Source organism: Bos taurus, chromosome 19 (assembly GCF_002263795.3).
Source record: "Bos taurus isolate L1 Dominette 01449 registration number 42190680 breed Hereford chromosome 19, ARS-UCD2.0, whole genome shotgun sequence".
Classification (NCBI taxonomy): Eukaryota; Metazoa; Chordata; class Mammalia; order Artiodactyla; family Bovidae; genus Bos; species Bos taurus.
Window position 1 is genome coordinate 35,499,812 of NC_037346.1, and position 16,897 is coordinate 35,516,708.

A 16,897-nucleotide genomic window follows, 5' to 3' on the forward strand; every position below is an offset into this window, starting at 1 on the left:
AAAAAAATTAAAACTTCATTTTTAATATATTTAACATATTTAAAAGACATGTTTTACATATTTGAAAGACAAGACTCAGAAGTAAGCCAGAAAACTAGATGAGTAAAAAAGAACCAGCCACTTCTCTGGCAGTCCAGCAGTTAAGACTTTGCCTTCCAAAGCAGGGGGTAAGGGTTTGATCCTTGATTAGGGAGCAAAGATCCCACATGCCTCTAGGCCAAAAAACCAAAACACAAATAGAAGCAATACTGTAACAACTTCAGTGAAGACTTAAAAAGCAAAACAAAATCTCAGACTATCATAAAAAAAAAAAAAAGAACCAAATAGAAATTCTAGAACTGAAAAAAACACAGTAATGAAAATTTAACATCCAGTGGATGGTTTTAACAGGTATCAAAATTACATGAAGAGAGAATTCGTGGTCTAGAAAAAGGATCAGAAAAAATTATCCAGACTAAAGCATAGAAAGCAAAAAGAAAATACAGAAAAGAATAGTCTACAGCCATACCACCCTGAACGCATCCAATCATCAGAAAAGAACACACAGAATGTTTAAAAAAAATTAACATAAATGTAACTGGTATCCTAGAAAGAAAGAAAGAATGGAACAAAAACAATTTGAAGAGATTAACAGGCAAGAATTTGCAAAACTTAGAAAAGACATCTAGCCAGATTCAAGAGTACCTGTGAAGACCAAGAATACAAAGCAATCTAAAAAGATTGGGGGGAGGGGTAGATAAATTGACAAAAAAAGAGCAACAATAACACAATTACAATATTAAGGAATTATTACTGATTACTGCAAGCATATCAGTTCAGCTCAGTTGCTCAGTCATGTCCAACTCTGCAAACCCACAGACTGCAGCATACCAGGCTTCCCTGTCCATTACCAACTCCCAGAGCTTGCTCAAACTCATGTCCATTGAGTCAATGATGCCATCCAACCATCTCATCCTCTGACGTCCCCTTCTCCTCCTGCCTTCCATCTTTCCCAGCATTAGGGTCTTTCCCAAGGAGTCAGTTCTTCTCATCAGGTGGCCAAAGTATTGGAGCTTCAGCATCCGTTCCTCCAAAGAATATTCAGGACTGCTTTCCTTTAGGATGGACTGGTTGGATCTTCTTGCAGTCCAAGGGACTCTCAAGACTCTTCTCCAACACTACAGATCAAAACCATCAATTACTTCAGCACTCGGCTTTCTTTATCATCCAACTCTCACATCCATACATGATGACTGGAAAAACCACAGCTTTGACTAGACAGACCTTTGTCAGCAAAGTAATGTCTCTGCTTTTTAACACGCTGTCTAGGTTTGTCATAATTATTCTTCCAAGGAGCAAGCATCTTTTAATTTCATGGCTGCAGTCACCATAGGTAGTGATTTTAGAGCCCCCAAAATAGTCTGTCACTGGTTCCCCATCTATTTGCCATGAGGTGAGGGGACCAGATGCCATGATCTTCACATTTTGAATGTTGAGTTTTAAGCCAGCTTTTTCACTTTCCTCTTTCACTTTCATCAAGAGGCTCTTTAGTTCCTCTTCACCTTCTACCATTAAGGGTGGTGTCATCTGCGTATCTGAGGTTATTGATATTTCTCCTAGCAATCTTGATTCCAGCTTGTGCTTCATCCAGTCCAGCATGAAGTACTCTGCATATGAATTAAATAAGCAAGATGATAATATACAGCCTTGATGTACTCCTTTCCCAATTCGGAACCAGTCCGTTGTTCCATGTCTGGTTCTAACTGCTGCTTCTTGATCTGCATACAGGTTTCACAGGAGGCAGGTAAGGTGGTCTGATATTTCCATGTGTTTAAGAATTTTCCATAGTTTTCTGTGACCCACATAGTCAAAGACTTTGGTGCAGTCGATGAATCAGATGTTTTTCTGGAATTCTCTTGCTTTTTCTATGATCCAATGGATCGTAACAGCATTACAGTTACGTTTAAAGCGGGGTGGGGGTTGGGGGAGGTATTTCTCTTTTAATCTAGAAACTTCCTTGGCAGTCCAGGAGTTAAGATTCCGCACATTCATTTCAGGGTGCACAGGTCTAATCCCCGGTCAGGGAACTTACGTAACAGTGAGCCAAAAAAAAGTAATTCAGAAAAACAAAAAATAACCTTAAAAAAACACAATAATCTAGTATTTACAGATAAAAATAACAAATGGTGGGACTTCCCTGGTGGTCTAGTAGTTAAGAATCTGCCTTAAAGGGACAGAGTTAAGTGGTTAGAAATCTCAAGGGACATGAGATCGATCCTTGGTCTGGGAAGACCCCTCATGCCATGGAGCATCTAAACCCATGTGATGGAATTCCTGAGCCCACACACTCCAGGGTCTGCACACTGCAATGAAGAATAGCCCCCACTCACTGCAACTAGAGAAAAGCCCACACGCAGCAATGAAGACCTAGCACAGCCAAAAATTAACTAATTAATTTTTAAAAATAACTGTGAGATTAAAACTGTGAAGCTCGGTTATTATAGTCACCACTTTGCCAATAAGTATACTTTGGACAAATCACTTGTATCTTTTTGAACCTTACTCCTGTCATCTGTCCAATAAAGGTTTTAGACTTCAATATCCCAGACAGTAACAGACTGGCTAACTGTTGACCTAATTCATTTCCCTTTTCTCCTTGGCACAAAGACACACTCTACTTCCTGGTATTCCATGCAGTTAAGTGTGGTCTCACGACTGAGTTCTGGCCAAAAAAATGTGGGCGCAAGTATCATGTAGCACTTCCAGGACAGGTTTTATTAAGCTCCCTTCGTGAGCCTCTCTCACTTCTCCTGTAAGTCAACTGGTAGTCGTCAATACCTTCGGCAACTCTGGAAGGCCCAGAATGAGATGGCAGAATCTCTAAGAATTTGGGCCCCTGAAGTAGAACATGACCTCACCACCCTAACCATATGCACAGAAAAAAATTCTACCTGATTAAGCCACTGGGATCTGGGAAATTTTCTGCTTCAGTGCTAGCATAAAACCTTATCTATAATTACATGGATCTAAAATAGAGTATTCTATGAATGCAGTATTCTAAAACAGATAATAAAATTGTATTTCATTCAGGAAAGTAAACTGGTGACCAAAGTTTGTAATTATGTCATGTTAAAAAAAGTGATAACAAGATGATTAACATACCAAAAAAAAAAAAAACCTTGGAAAAACATTTCTCAAATAACAGAACAGTTTCATAAGATAAGATTATATTTCTTCAAAATATAGGACTAGAGAGTAGAAAGATTAAATTTCAAAATAGTAAAAAATTAGAACAATTAGTTCTTAAAGAGGAAGAGAGTAAGAAACAGCCAAATAAAGAGCACAACATTATTTGATATATTGAAGCAGAGGCTAAGTTATCATCTAGCAGCTGTTGTGGAAAAGCTTCTTGCAGTGGATCAAGTCAGGTTATATCACTAAGAGTCCCTCAACCTCTAAAAGTATCTAGTTGGAAACCAGAAGGTAAGTTTCTACTTACTAACTGATTGCGTTTTCTATCAGAAATGTATAAAACTGGTTCCTTGTAAGGGCTCCCTATACTTGAATACCAGGACTGATATGGGTTGGGAGAAGGAAGGGAGAGGTGATGACGACAATCAAATAGAAATTCATCATATATCAAAGATGCTAAGAAAGGAGCTCCTGTATTACAATGAAAGGCTATACTGCAGAATCTCTCAAGGATTTCAAAGGTCAATTTCAAGTCTAAAATTTGTAACTCCAAAAACTCATATCAGGTCTTGGCCAAACTTATAACACCTAAACTCAAAGATCTTAACGGTAGAAAACAGTTTTGGTACAAGTCAAACTTAAAATCCGGAGTTGAAAAATAGGTTTTTAGGAAGTATGTAATCCTCTGGGTCTGACCTGATAGGTGCTCCTTAGCAAAACATTCCATTTCCTAGTGGATAGCTAGATCAGTTGCTCATGTCTTTGGAAGGGGCTCTGAATCAAGAAATAACACTACTAATTTTTTTACTTAATCCTATGTCATAATGTAACATAGTTCTGTTGAAAAGAAAATAAAATTCATTCATTATTGCCTTTACAAGTAAAGAATATACTATTAAGTCTTACATTATTGTAAAAGCATTTCCCTCAGAGAAATGGTAGACTTCAAAACCAGGTATTTAAAAAAAAAAGACATTTCAAACATTAATGAGTCTCATGAGAAACCTCAAATAATAACAGAACAACATTAGGAATCTAGTTACCAATTTAAACAGAGGTGTCAACACTCACCATCTGAAGGTGTTTTCCATTTATTGGCCTCTGCCCAGGCAGGGACTCCCCCCATAGCATGCTGAAATCTAAGCAAAAACATAAAATTTTGCAGGGACCACTGTATTTATACTTTGGTACATTTAAAGAATATAGGTCAGAACATAAATAGAAATCTCTTCCAAAGAAGTTCTTATCCTGAGGAACAGAAGGGCTAGTCACACAGGATATTCCCAACCTGCCTAAATTGATAACCATCTAAACTAGTCTGGGATACAGGACACCTGGATACCTATTTGTTGTTACTAATTACACTTGCTGTTGCCTTATTTGCACATATAAACACACAAGATTTGGTGATTAAGTAAAGAAATAGAAAACTCTTTGTGGTTATAAATCAATGCTAACAGAATACACAATAGAATACTAGAACATGTCTGAAAGAAAATGACCAGACTGGTAAAATAAACAAACCTTCATTGTATATCCTTTGACTAAAATGGGAGCACTTCACCCTGGAAAAAGCAAGCTCCAAGAGAAGTATGCTAGTTACATTCTGGTATGTAGAAGCCTGCAAAAATCATTCTAATTGTTTAAAACAGAATCATAGACAAGTCCACCAAACTAAGCCCACTGGACAAAATGTATGAAACTGTTTTCAAAAGTTGGACAAAAGGCAACATAGGACTATGATCCCTAAGAGAAGAGAAATAACAAGGGGAGCCATGCCATTACTGGGATTTTCCCCTCAAGGCATTTTTATAAGACCCTGACACAGAGGTAAGGGGAAAATGATCAGACTTGAAAGAAGCTGAGACAACAGGAACTTGAGGGGCAATCAACTATAGAAGAGGAAGAGAATGAGCTCCAGAAATTTGCACAGGGGGTCCACAGACACTTCTGAATACTAAGCTACATACTCACAGAATAAGATTCCATGAGGTCAATCAAGCAAGGAACTACTAGACAGACCTAAGTTGCACAGAACCAAAGTTCAGACATTTGAGTTCAACCAGTCAGAGGAAGGGTCCTTATTGAACACTCAGGACATTCAGCAGAGATCCCAGGAAGGTCACATCTTAACAGGGCTAAACCAGCCTAGAATAAATGCTACTCAAATAGAAAAAATCTCTAAAAACAAGTCTTGAAAGGATCAAAGTGATTTCCAAGTCATTTAACTGCCTGCCAAGACAAAGTTAAACACCCATTGAAAACAAAAAACAAAATCCAGGCACTGAACAACATTCACACTGCCCAGAATACAATCAAAATTATTAGATTTACAAAGAAGCAGAAAAATATGAACCATAACCAGAAAAAAAAAAAAAAAAAGCAGTCAACAAAAATGAAAGACCTGACAGGATTAGCGCTCAAGGACCTAAAAGTAACTAATACACATAAAAACGAATGAAACCGTGCCATTTGCAGAAATGTGGATGAGTCTAGAGACTCTCACAAAGTGAGGTGAGTCAGAAAGAGAAAACTAAATATCATGCAATATTGCTTACATGTGGAATCTAGAAAAATGATACAGATGAACTTATCAGCAAAGCAGAGAGACACAGATGTAGAGAACAAGTGTATGGTAATGGATGGGGGCAGGGGGAGGGGGGCAGGATGAACTGGGAGACTGGGATTGACACATAGACACTATGTACAAAATAGATAACTAGTGAGAACCTAATGCATAGCACAGGACTGTCTACTCAATGCTCTGTGGTACCTAAACGGGAAGGAAATACAAAAAAGAGGCGATATATGTACATGTATAGCTGATTCACTTTGCTGTACAGCAGAAACACAACTTTGTAGAGCAACTACACTCCAATAAAAATTAATACAAAATAAAATAAAACAGCTAATACAAATATATTCAAGTATTTAAAGGATGTATGAACACAATAAAAGGAAAAATAGCAACTAAACAGAACAAAACGAAAGGTCTAGTTGAAAAGATCTTCTCAAGCTAGAAAATATCTGAAATGACAAATTCACTAAACGGGTTTGACAGACTGAAAAAACTACATACTGTATTATTGTATTTATATGACATTCTGGAAAAAGCATATCTATAAAGACAGAAAATGGATCAATGCTTGTCACGGGGTAATGGAATTAGAAGATGAAGAGAGAATGCTGACTATCACGGGGTATAAAAGAACTTTCTGAGTGAAAGCAATGTTCTGTATCTTGATTACATATATTAATTGTCATGGGCTTACATGACTATACCTACTAAACAAAATTTACAGAATGATACTTTAAAAGGGTGAATTTCAATATATGTAAATTATACTTCAATAAATCTACTGTCAAAATATAGTGATAATGTAATGAATCTCTAGGAACATTAAAAAAAATTCAGTACAAAAAATAAACATACCTTAAAATACTTTTAAAGGTACACAAGTTCGAATTAATAAAATGTTTCAATATAAAATCATTATTTTAAAATATGTATTTCCCAGTTCTGTTCAACTGCAAGAGCCTAGAAGTTGTGGAAAACAGATGATTTACCACATACCAACAAACAAGCAAGTGAACAATAATGTCATTGATCATACTTGGACAGTGGGATTCCAAGTTTTTTGTACTTGTGTTCTCTCTCTGCTCCCTCATAATAAAGTTTAATCATTTTCCAAGGACAATTCTTTTATGATTCAAAATGGAAATCTGACTACCCAAGAAGCTGTTACAGCCAAAGGTTGAAAAAGTCAAAATAAAATACACTTACTCTTCTTTAAGTCTCTTCTGAAGCTCATCTTTCGAAAGCTGATTTTCACTGGCGTTTTTCATCATATCTTTCCGAAAACGATTGTTCATCATGTCAACCCTACAAAAAAAAGTAGAACGGTATGCTTTAGATAACTTAAAGAATTAACATTAACAGTTGTTGCCTTTAGTATTTGGAGCAAACAACACAGGCCAAGATTTATAAGATGTGGAACATCTCAAATATACGTTCTTCATTCTTCCAGAAATAAAAAGTAAGTCTCTAATATTTCAGGTCACCTAATTCACCCTCTGGTGAGCTATTTCAAATTCATGACTTCTCTAGACACAGCTTACAGCCATTCACCAAAATTAATTCCAGGCAAATCACCCAAACCTTAAAATACTATGAAGGAAAAATATAGGTAAATATTTTTCTCTCTGATGCAGAACTTTTTACTGTTAAAATCAGAAGAAAAAAAAAAGACTTCACTATATATATACTTGACTATTCTGTGCCAAACAATATTAAAACAAACTTAAAAGCAAACAAAAAGCGAGAAGATGAGTTTCTCTGGTGGCTCACAGGTAAGCAATTTACCTGCAGGAGACTCGGGTTGGATCCCTGATCTGGGAAGATCCCACATGCTGCGGGGCAACTAAGCCCGAGTGCCACAATTATTGAGCCTGAGCTCTAGAGCCTGGCAACTGCCACTACTGAGACCATGAGCCACAACTACAGAAGCCCACACACCCTAGGGAAGCCACCACAATGCGAAGTTCGCACACTGCACTAGAGAAGAGCCCTCACTCTCCACAACCAGAGAAAAGCCCAAGCAACATCAAAGACATGGCACAGCCAAAAATAAAGAAATAAAATTATATAGTTTTTAAAGCTAGAAGATAATGTGCAATAAACTTGACATTAAAGGGTTTGAAATTCTCAATTACGCAAGGAGCTAATATACTAAAATCATTAATAAACAATCTCATTCTGCCACAGGCAACAACATGGATGAACACTATGTGAAATAAAACAGACATGAAGAAAAATGCTGCATGGTCTCACTTATGCGTGGCCTCTGAAGAGAAGGACAGACAAAAGCAAAGAGTGGGATGACGATTACCAGGGGTGAGAAGGTAGACGAAACAGGGAGATGCTGGTCGAAGAGTACAAAGCTGCAGTTGTGTAGGATAGAGAGCTAATGCAAAGCATGACTACAGTTAATATTACACACTGGAAATTTGCAAAGTGAGGAGATTTCAAGTGCTCTCACTACAAATAAAAATGGTAACTCTTTGAAGACATGGAAATGCAATTAATTTACATGACTGCAGTAATAACTTCAGTATGTATATGTACAGCAAATTACCATGTTGTACACCTTAAACACATTCAACTTTTATTTGAAAAGTAAACAAAATGAAACAGTGTTTAGTAGACAAAACAAGCAAAGACATAACAGAGACTACTTTTAAGAAATACCAATGACTAACAAAAACTGATCTATCTTCTCAACAAAAATTAAGTAGGTATTTCCCACCCATTAAACTGACAAGGTCTGAAAACAGAAATTACGGTTTTCAAAAAGGAGTAAAACAAATACTTTTCAATTGAAAAGTAAACTGGTAGAACTTCAGAGTCAGCCTGGTAGTAATTATCAATAACCCTAGAAATGTCTCCTCTTTGATTAAATTATTCTACCTCTGAAAGACTGGAGCCTCATCCTCTGCTTCCTTTTCAAACCTACCCTCTTTCCTCACTGCATCCTCATCCTCACCCCCAACTCCATCATCGCTGCACTCCTTCAAGGGGGCAGCAGTGCAATATCTGGCATCCAGTTCTAAGAATAAGTGGTGGCAGAGTTCAATAAAGAAGCTCCTTTGCCCCAGTGATGTTGTATATTTGTCCGTCTGTGGCTTCAACTTCTGGCCTTAGATTTCATAAATTCATTTTCTAATTTAAAAGAAGAATCTTCCTTTAATTTTAAAAGAAAAAGGTTTATGCATAAACATGCCCATCTCAACATTAATTTAAAAAAATAACTTACCCAACAACAGCTATGTAAATTATGGTTAAATCATATAATGGATTATAATACATCCATTATAGTAGTCTTTAAAGTATTTATAAGGTGTTTTTTTTTTTTTATTTAGGGAGAAATGCTTGTAATACAGTACATTCTCCCTATGCGTGTGTGCTTGCTAAGTTGTTTCAGTCGTGTCCAACTCTTTGCAACCCTTGGACTCGGAACCCACCAGGCTCTTCTGTCCACGAAATTCTCTAAGCAAGAATATTGGAGTGGGTTGCCATGCCCTTCTCCAGGAGATCTTTCCAACCCAGGGATCAAACCCGTGTCTCTTACATCTCTTGCATTGGCAGGCGAGTTCTTTACCACTAGCACCACCTGGGAAACCCATGTAAATTATGGTTAAATCATATAATGGATAACATATCCATTTTAAAGTGTTTATAAAGTTTTTTTTTTTTAACTAGGGAGACCTGCTTGCAATACAATACATTCTCATCAATTAAAGTACATACTGTGCATGATGGCTAATTTTTTTTAGTCTTTTCTCCATTTTAGGCATGTGTTAAGAGCTCTACGTGTACTATTTAATCTCAAGAGCCTTCTGATATAGTTACTATCTCCATTTTACAAAGGAGAAAAGACAGGTTCCAAACTGGCCTGTAGTCAGTTAGGAACTGGCCAAACTGGGAAGCAAACTCAGGTCTGACCCCCAAACACTGTGCTCTCTTAGCTTCTCTGTGGAGCACAGAAGAGAGGAGAGATGCATGCCAGCACGCTAACAGTGGTTCTCCCTCGGCGATGGGATATGAATGACCTTTGCCATATACTTTCCAGTACTTTTTAAATCTTCACAGAATCACATATTCAGAAAGAGAATGTTCTTAAAACCTGAAAAACAACTTCTGACACATCCAGAGGGATTCCAGAAAAAAGTCAGGCAACCTACATCTCCTCATCTTCATCTTCTTCATCCAGCCAAACTGGCTTCTTCTGAGGTAGAAAATTATCTTTTGCTTCCTTCTCCACTTCTGAGTCATCTGAGTCTTCCTGTACTTGAACCTAGAGAAGACAAAATACCCACAAGCACTGAGTCTTTCTTATCTCATGGTGGCAGACTTTGTAGTTACACTATTTGTAGAATGCTTTGTTTTTATGGCCCTCTGATCAAATTATGGGACAGAATGCTACCACAGCAAATGCTAGAGGCAGAACAGAAAACCAGGTTAGAGATAGAGAAATGCACCACCCACTGGACAGGTGAGGTAAGATAGAACAGTCTAGGAGAAAAAGTCAACTTGCTGAGAAGATCAAAAAAGACAAGCGTAAAAGGTAAGTTAGATAAAAGAGCAGGGAAAATCACAGAACTACACAAATCACAGGATCAGAGGCAGACTGACACCAAAAATAAAATAACATGATTGAATGTCATGACTAAACCATATTTCATATTCTTAGACACACTTCTCTATTTTTCTTAACTGTTCTTGATCCCCTACCTACTTAAGAAACTTTATACTATACAATCAAATCTAAATCTAGACCACAGAATTTACCCTGAAGTGAGCTTGAGCTTTCCCAAAACCACGATAAGTTGCTAAGTCGTTTCAGTCGTGTCGGACTCTATGCGACCCCATAGATGGAAACCCACCAGGCTCCCCCGTCCCTGGGATTCTCCAGGCAAGAGTACTGGAGTGGGTTGCCATTTCCTTCTCCAATGCATGAAAGTGAAAAGTGAAAGGGAAGTCGCTCATTCATGTCCGACTCTTAGTGACCCCATGGACTGCAGCCTACCAGGCTCCGCCATCCATGGGATTTTCCAGGCAAGAGTACTGGAGTGGGGTGCCAGTGCCTTCTCCAAAACCACAACAGGTATGTTCAAATGATTTATACCTGCTCTATTACTAGCCTATGATCCTTCAAAGCCCAATAAACCCCATTTCACAGTTTCTTTTCCTGACTGGGAAACCATCACATACTTCAGCATTTTCCCAGTAGTATTTCTCTATCTCCCAGCTAGATTCTGCAACCTCTCCCATAAGCAACCAAAGGATGTTCTGGCAATCAACTGATACTTGTTACGTCTGTTTCTTTATCAAATTGAGTAATTCTCAGGAAGGCTTTGCTCTTCTACCCTATGTATTATTGTATAGGCTCCCTCTACACAAATTTAATCTTCCTTTCTTGAATGTCTTTTTATTCTTCATCATTTCACTGACATAGTTGAGTTTTATCTTCTGCCTCTGCCACTGGTATCTAACTCCAAAAAGGCAAGGATGTTTGCCAATTTTTGTCCATTGCTGTTTCTCTTCCAGTGCCTAGAAATTGCCTAGGACTTCCTATCTTGGAAGATAAGCCAGATAAAGGATTTTTTTTTTTTTTAAGCGTGCAAAAAATTTATAATCATTATAATCAATCAATCATGCAGGGTTTTCACCGCCAGGAAAAGAATCTGCCGCCAAATTGGCTCACAAATATTTAAAAGACGAATACAAAAGTTGGCCAGTCAATCACTTGGTATGATTGTTAAAACATCAGACAAGACTCCCAGGCCTGTGCACAGCAATTCTAATTCCACAAACAGACTGCCAGTCCTGTGCCCAGGAATTCTGATTTCGCAAACGGAGCGGAACTCCTGAATCACTGCATAGTACTGAGGCAGGTGATGCAACGACTAAGGAAGAAAAGACAGTGGGGATGAGCCACAAAAGATGCTCACGATTAAAACAGTCTAAACAAGTATGAGGGCTTCCCAGGTGGCGCTAGTAGTAAAGAACCCGCCTGCCAATGCATGAGACTTAGGAGACGCGAGTTCGATCCCTGGGTCTGGAAGATCCCCGGGAGAAGGCATGACAACCCACTCCAATAATCTTGCCTGGAGAATCCCATGGACAGAGGAGCCTGGTGGGCTACAATCCACAGTGTTGCAGAGCTGGACAGGACTGAAGCGACTGTGCGCGCGTGCGTGCAAACCAGTATGTATTGAGCGCCTATTGGATACCTGGCGCAGCGGCTCCCAAGCGGGCGAAGAAAGGCGAGGTCTCCGCCCTCCCAGGACTTTAAAACTGGCACCCCAAGGCGCCCGTGTTCCCGGCTCCCTACCACCTGAGCGCTTCCAGGCACCGCTCCCGAGCGCCGAGGCTCCGGCCCCGGGGGCTCGCAGCCCACCGCGGGCCCAAGCAGCGCGAGGTGGCCTCCCTCACCAGCGGGACCCGCAGACGCCGCAGCAACGCATCCTCGTCGTCCTCCACGTCGCCGAAGACCAGCTCCTCCAGGCACCGCTCTGCTGCCGGCTTGTCCTCCTCTAGCATCAGACGGTTCCGCAGTCGGAGCCGGTTCTCCTCCTCCGCCTCAACTGAGATTGCAGCGGGCGCCGCGCGCGGCCAGGCCAGCGACTTTTGCTGGCATGAGGAGGCAGCCTTTCGGGGCGGCCCGCCCCACTGCGCTCCGGCTCTCCGGTCCGGCCTCACTTGGGTCTTACGGTCCTGTCTCACTCGGCGCCTTCTTTCCGGCGGCATCTTTGGGTTTGAGAAGAAACGCAGGCCCTCACGTGGAATCTCACTGCGCATGCGCTGAGGCCGCAGGTGGCCGGAAGAAGGCTGCACCGCCTTTGAGCACGTGACCAACACTGTGTTCTTGTGTAACGCCCACTCCCCTCACGAGCCCCTCCCCGTGTGGGAGTTCCTCCGGGAGGACCAATTTTCCGGGTGGAGGGGGTAGCGGCGTGCCTGGAGTGGAAATTTTTTTTCCAACATAACTTCGCAGCTGTAACTGATTGAAAGGATATAAAGAAAGCTATAGATGACAGGCTGAAACTTTTACTCTTTTTCCTGGCTTTTTAACCATTCGACTTACACGAGCCCCAATCGCCTTTTCCACCCCTTCGTCTTGGTACGACCCTTGGAGTACGGAGCCTGCAGAGGGTCCCACGCTGGAAGACAGAGAGGAGGGTATGTAGGGAAGCGGGCCAATCGGGGCGCGGGTCACGGCGCAGGCGCGTTGAGGAGGGAGGGCTATGCTAATGTTGTTGATATCCTGGGGCCACCCGAGTTAAAGGGGGGAAATCCGGGGGCTGCCGTAGCCGCCACCAGTCTGGGCCCAGCCGGGGCTCCCTTGTAGTCGCCGTAGTCCCGGGGAGAGGCGCCTGCCCCCAGCTCGGGAGGGGGCGCCGCGGGCCCGGGGAGCGCGGACAACCCCTACCCATGAGGCCCTGATGGAAAACACAAAGGATCTGGTGAGAGCCGAGCGCGGCAGCTGCTTTGTGTGCCAGATGGGGGGGACGCCCGCAGCTCCCTGACCCCAGGAACCCGTGCAGCCCCCTGACCCCGCTCCCAGGCCTGCTTCTCCTATCCCACGCCCCCTCCACCTCCGGAGCCCCCCTCCCCCTGCCGGCCGTTAAACGATTGGGGGGTGTCCCCTCCCCCCACTCCCCTCAGCCCTGGACTCCTCGGGATTCTCTCTATCCCCTTCACTATCTGGAAAACAAATTTTAGAAGAAAGTTCTTCTCTTCATTCCACCCCACCCCACCCCCCTTAGCTCTGGCTGGGGGAGAAAGACTGGATTTGAGACTTCCTTTTTTGACCGCCCAGGGTCGGGGAGTGGAGTCCTCACGTCTCCCGCGGGGCAGAGTTTGGGTGCTTTGCGTGGGAGGGCGCCTTCAGGCTGTGGGGCAGGAGCCGCGAGGCGTTTCGCACGTGGAGGTGGAAAAATTGAAAAGGGGCGGAGTGGGCACGTGTGGGAGGGAGAGGTGGGAGTGGTGTTTGGGAAGTAGTCGCCTTTTGAAAGGGTTCTAATTTGGTGGGCTTTTATGACCATTGTATTCTCTTTTGTGAAATAAGAATCCTAACATTTCAGAGTCGGAGGAGACATTAGAGGTCACCCAAAGCCGCCGTCCCCTGTGCAGCCTCCCTGACAAGTGGTAGGTAGCCTGGCCTCTGCCTAAACCCCTCCAAACATTGAGCGCTCGCTGCTGCCCAGGAAAGCCCTTTCTGTTCAGTTGTTATGATTGTTGTTTGCTTATCCCTATTAGACTTTTCAGTCTCATTCATGTCTTTGTTAAGTGGATTCCCCTTTTACTTCTCAAATTTTCTCTCACATCCTCCTCACCCACCCCACTGCTCATTGGCCTATATTTTGTGTGCCAGAAAAGAACGGCCAGGAAGTGGGGGAAGGAGGGCTTACGAGATAGTGAGGGCTGGCTGAAAACTTGGCTTAGGTCAGTTCAGATGTGCTGGCTTATATGTCTGAGAATGGATGCTATTTTTCTGCAGGAAGCTTGGAAAATAGGATCTAGGGATTTCATGGCTGTTTTCTCTCGCTATTTTTTTTTTTTAAGTCATAAATTTCAGGATCCTGTCCCAAAGCACATTTCTGTATGTCTAAGTAACTTTTCCTAAGGATGCCTAAAATCACCTCTTGGAGATTGTACCAAAGCCTATAGGTAGAGGGATAATCAGAAGAACTGCACTCCTCTGTTTTTCTTTCAAGCTGGGCTTCCTTCTGAAGGCCCCTCCTTCACAATACTTTCTCTATTTTTTTTCCCCCAGTTTTTAATGAGATTTGAAACTTTTGCAATACTTTATAATCTTTGCGTAGAGTTTGCAGTATTTTTCATGCTCCTTACATTGGTATGCAGCAGTAGTTACCATACAGTGGTTGAGATAGTTCAGTTCTACTACTGTCACTTAGCATTTTTCGAATATTCTCCTTCGTTTGGTGAGCTGTGCTGCTTCCAAAAGTTGTTTTATTGGCATAGGAATCTTGGGGGCACATGTTTTCCTCTTCCTAATATGGTGAAGTGGTAGTCAAGACATAACAGATAGAATGTAAAAGTAAAGAATCTGGTGGGCTTCCCTGGTGGCTCCGTGGTAAAGAGTCTGCCTGCCCCTGCAGGAGATGTAAGTTCAATCCCTGGATGGGGAAGATCCCTATAAAAGGAAATGGCAACCCATTGCAGTATTCTTGCCTGGGAAATACCATGGACAGAGGAGCCTGGCAGCCTACAGTCCATGGGGTCCCAAAAGAGTCAGACACACAACTTAGCAATGAATCTGGTATAAAAGCCAGAGAATAAATTTCACTTTAAACTCCCAGCCCCCTCTTTAAAATATTAGAGCACAGAAATTTTTTTCTCTCCCTTTCTTAGTTTGGAGACTGTTGCTCTCCAAGTATTTTAATGTGCTTATGCTGTATTTTTTTTTGTTTACCTCAACACCAGTGAGTGGTTAGAAAGAAAATAGCTGTCTTTTTTTGTACCACCTCCTTCTCTGAATAACAAGTAGCTTCTATTTATATAGAACACCATACTCTGGGCTCCTGGGTGCTTTGCACATTATGGCAAAAACTGTCTTGAGTAAAGATCTGTTCATAAGTATCTTATGTTTAAGACAGTTTTTTACCTGTCCAACTTTTTTATTTTATACACACTTTTTTATATACACTTTGACACGTACTTTCACTGAATTTAATCACTAAAAGTTAACAGGGGAGTGAATACTAGATAAGTGATAAAAGTTAATGGAGCTGTATAATTCTATCTTGAAAGTTTCCATTAATGTGGAGTTCCCAAGTTCCTGTTCACTTTAAATGTGAATTGTCATGGCTTACGTTGACTGACTGTGGAGATATTTGCATCGTAAACATACTAGACAGGAACAACTGGTTTTATTTTTAAAGAAGATACTATATTTTTATGACTGATGATATGTTGATTTAATTAGTGTATAAACCATAGGTGTTCAGAGGCTTCAAACTCTCACATTGGAAATTAAAACAAATTATTTTAAATGTAACATAGTAGTCAAAGGGAGGTAAAACTATAGCTCAGAAGTGAAAACAGCATACTAGTTTTGTAAATAATAAACTACTAGATTACTAAAAGCCAAGCATTCTCAGTGGTTTGAGTAACCACATCCTAAAATTAGAAGTCATTATTCTTTTGGTTGCTCCTTTGTTTCTCAATTTTTCATCTTTAAAATGGAATGTTTGCAAAAGAAAATCTAACTTTTTCACATTTATAATGTTAAGAAAATGTATGATATAATTTCAGATTCAAAAGAGAAAAACATCACGATGGTAGAAGAGGAAGGACTTAACAACAGTTAAACTAAAATATGCCTCCTAACACTAGTATATTCTTAACTGTCCAAGGCTACTTTTAATTTTGTATAAAACTTGCAAAATAGTTTGATTTAATCATGAATTTTAAATATTTTTTTTTTTAGAAGTTTTCTTCCCACAAATTTAGAATTTCTCTTCTTTCTTTACTGCAACCCACAAGGAAGGGTGGAAAGAAAATCATTCCCATTTGAATAAACCCTGAAGTTGAGGGGATGAAGTGATACAGTATGAGGGGCACTGGCAGACTGGGTTAGCATTTCACTTCTGCCTCTAAATAACTTCGTAGCCCTTGCTGGACAAGATTCTGTGCCTCAGTGTTCTCATCCTTAGAGTAGAAGGGTTGGTCAAGAATTAACAGCCAATAGAACTTTCTGCAGTGATAAAACTGTTCTATATCTGTGCCATCTGTATGGTGGCCACTAGCCACAGGTATCTCTTGAGCTCTTAAAAAGGTATCTAGTGGGACCAAGGAACCCGATTTCCAATCTGATTTAATCAAGTGTGGATTTAAATAGCTACATGTCTGCCACATTGGACATACACATAGAGGACAGTGTTATATACACATTATAAACCTCTCTCTTACAGGTTATGATTCAGTAGGTCTGCAGTGGAGCCTAGAAATGCATGCTTCAGGAAAGTTTTTATCAGACTGGTTAGAGAAACACTGTATGAGAAGATTTCTGAGGCGCTTTCTAGTTCTGACGTTTAGGATTGATAACTTAAAATGTAGCAGAGTGGAAATGAGCTGTGGACAAAGTTGTCAGACTGGCCCGGCTCTTGCTCTGCCACCTCCTCACCTGTGATCTGTCAA

At 40.8% G+C, this 16,897-nt stretch overlaps 2 protein-coding genes across 12 annotated transcripts in view; one reads left to right on the forward strand and one right to left on the reverse strand.

Moving 5' to 3' along the window:
• UTP18 (UTP18 small subunit processome component) overlaps positions 1–12,545 on the reverse strand; it is a 58,372-nt gene extending 45,827 nt beyond the window's left edge. The window contains exons 1-4 of the mRNA NM_001098879.1: positions 12,167–12,545; positions 9,913–10,025; positions 6,956–7,054; positions 4,243–4,310 (exon numbers count right to left, since the gene is read on the reverse strand). Coding sequence (NP_001092349.1) covers positions 4,243–4,310; positions 6,956–7,054; positions 9,913–10,025; positions 12,167–12,481 — 595 coding nt within the window. The 5' untranslated portion in view covers positions 12,482–12,545. The remainder of the gene's footprint in view (positions 1–4,242; positions 4,311–6,955; positions 7,055–9,912; positions 10,026–12,166) is intronic.
• Positions 12,546–12,810: 265 nt separating this feature from the next.
• MBTD1 (mbt domain containing 1) overlaps positions 12,811–16,897 on the forward strand; it is a 68,005-nt gene continuing 63,918 nt past the window's right edge. For 5 of the 11 annotated variants that reach the window (XM_059877915.1, XM_059877917.1, XM_024979940.2 and 2 more), the window contains exons 1-2: positions 12,979–13,197; positions 13,819–13,882. The gene's annotated coding sequence lies outside the window, so the exon portion shown is untranslated. Of the gene's footprint in view, positions 12,914–12,978; positions 13,198–13,226; positions 13,665–13,802; positions 13,883–16,897 lie in introns of those variants that run through there. The other 6 variants (XM_059877916.1, XM_024979941.2, XM_024979946.2 and 3 more) reach the window with 4 other exon arrangements.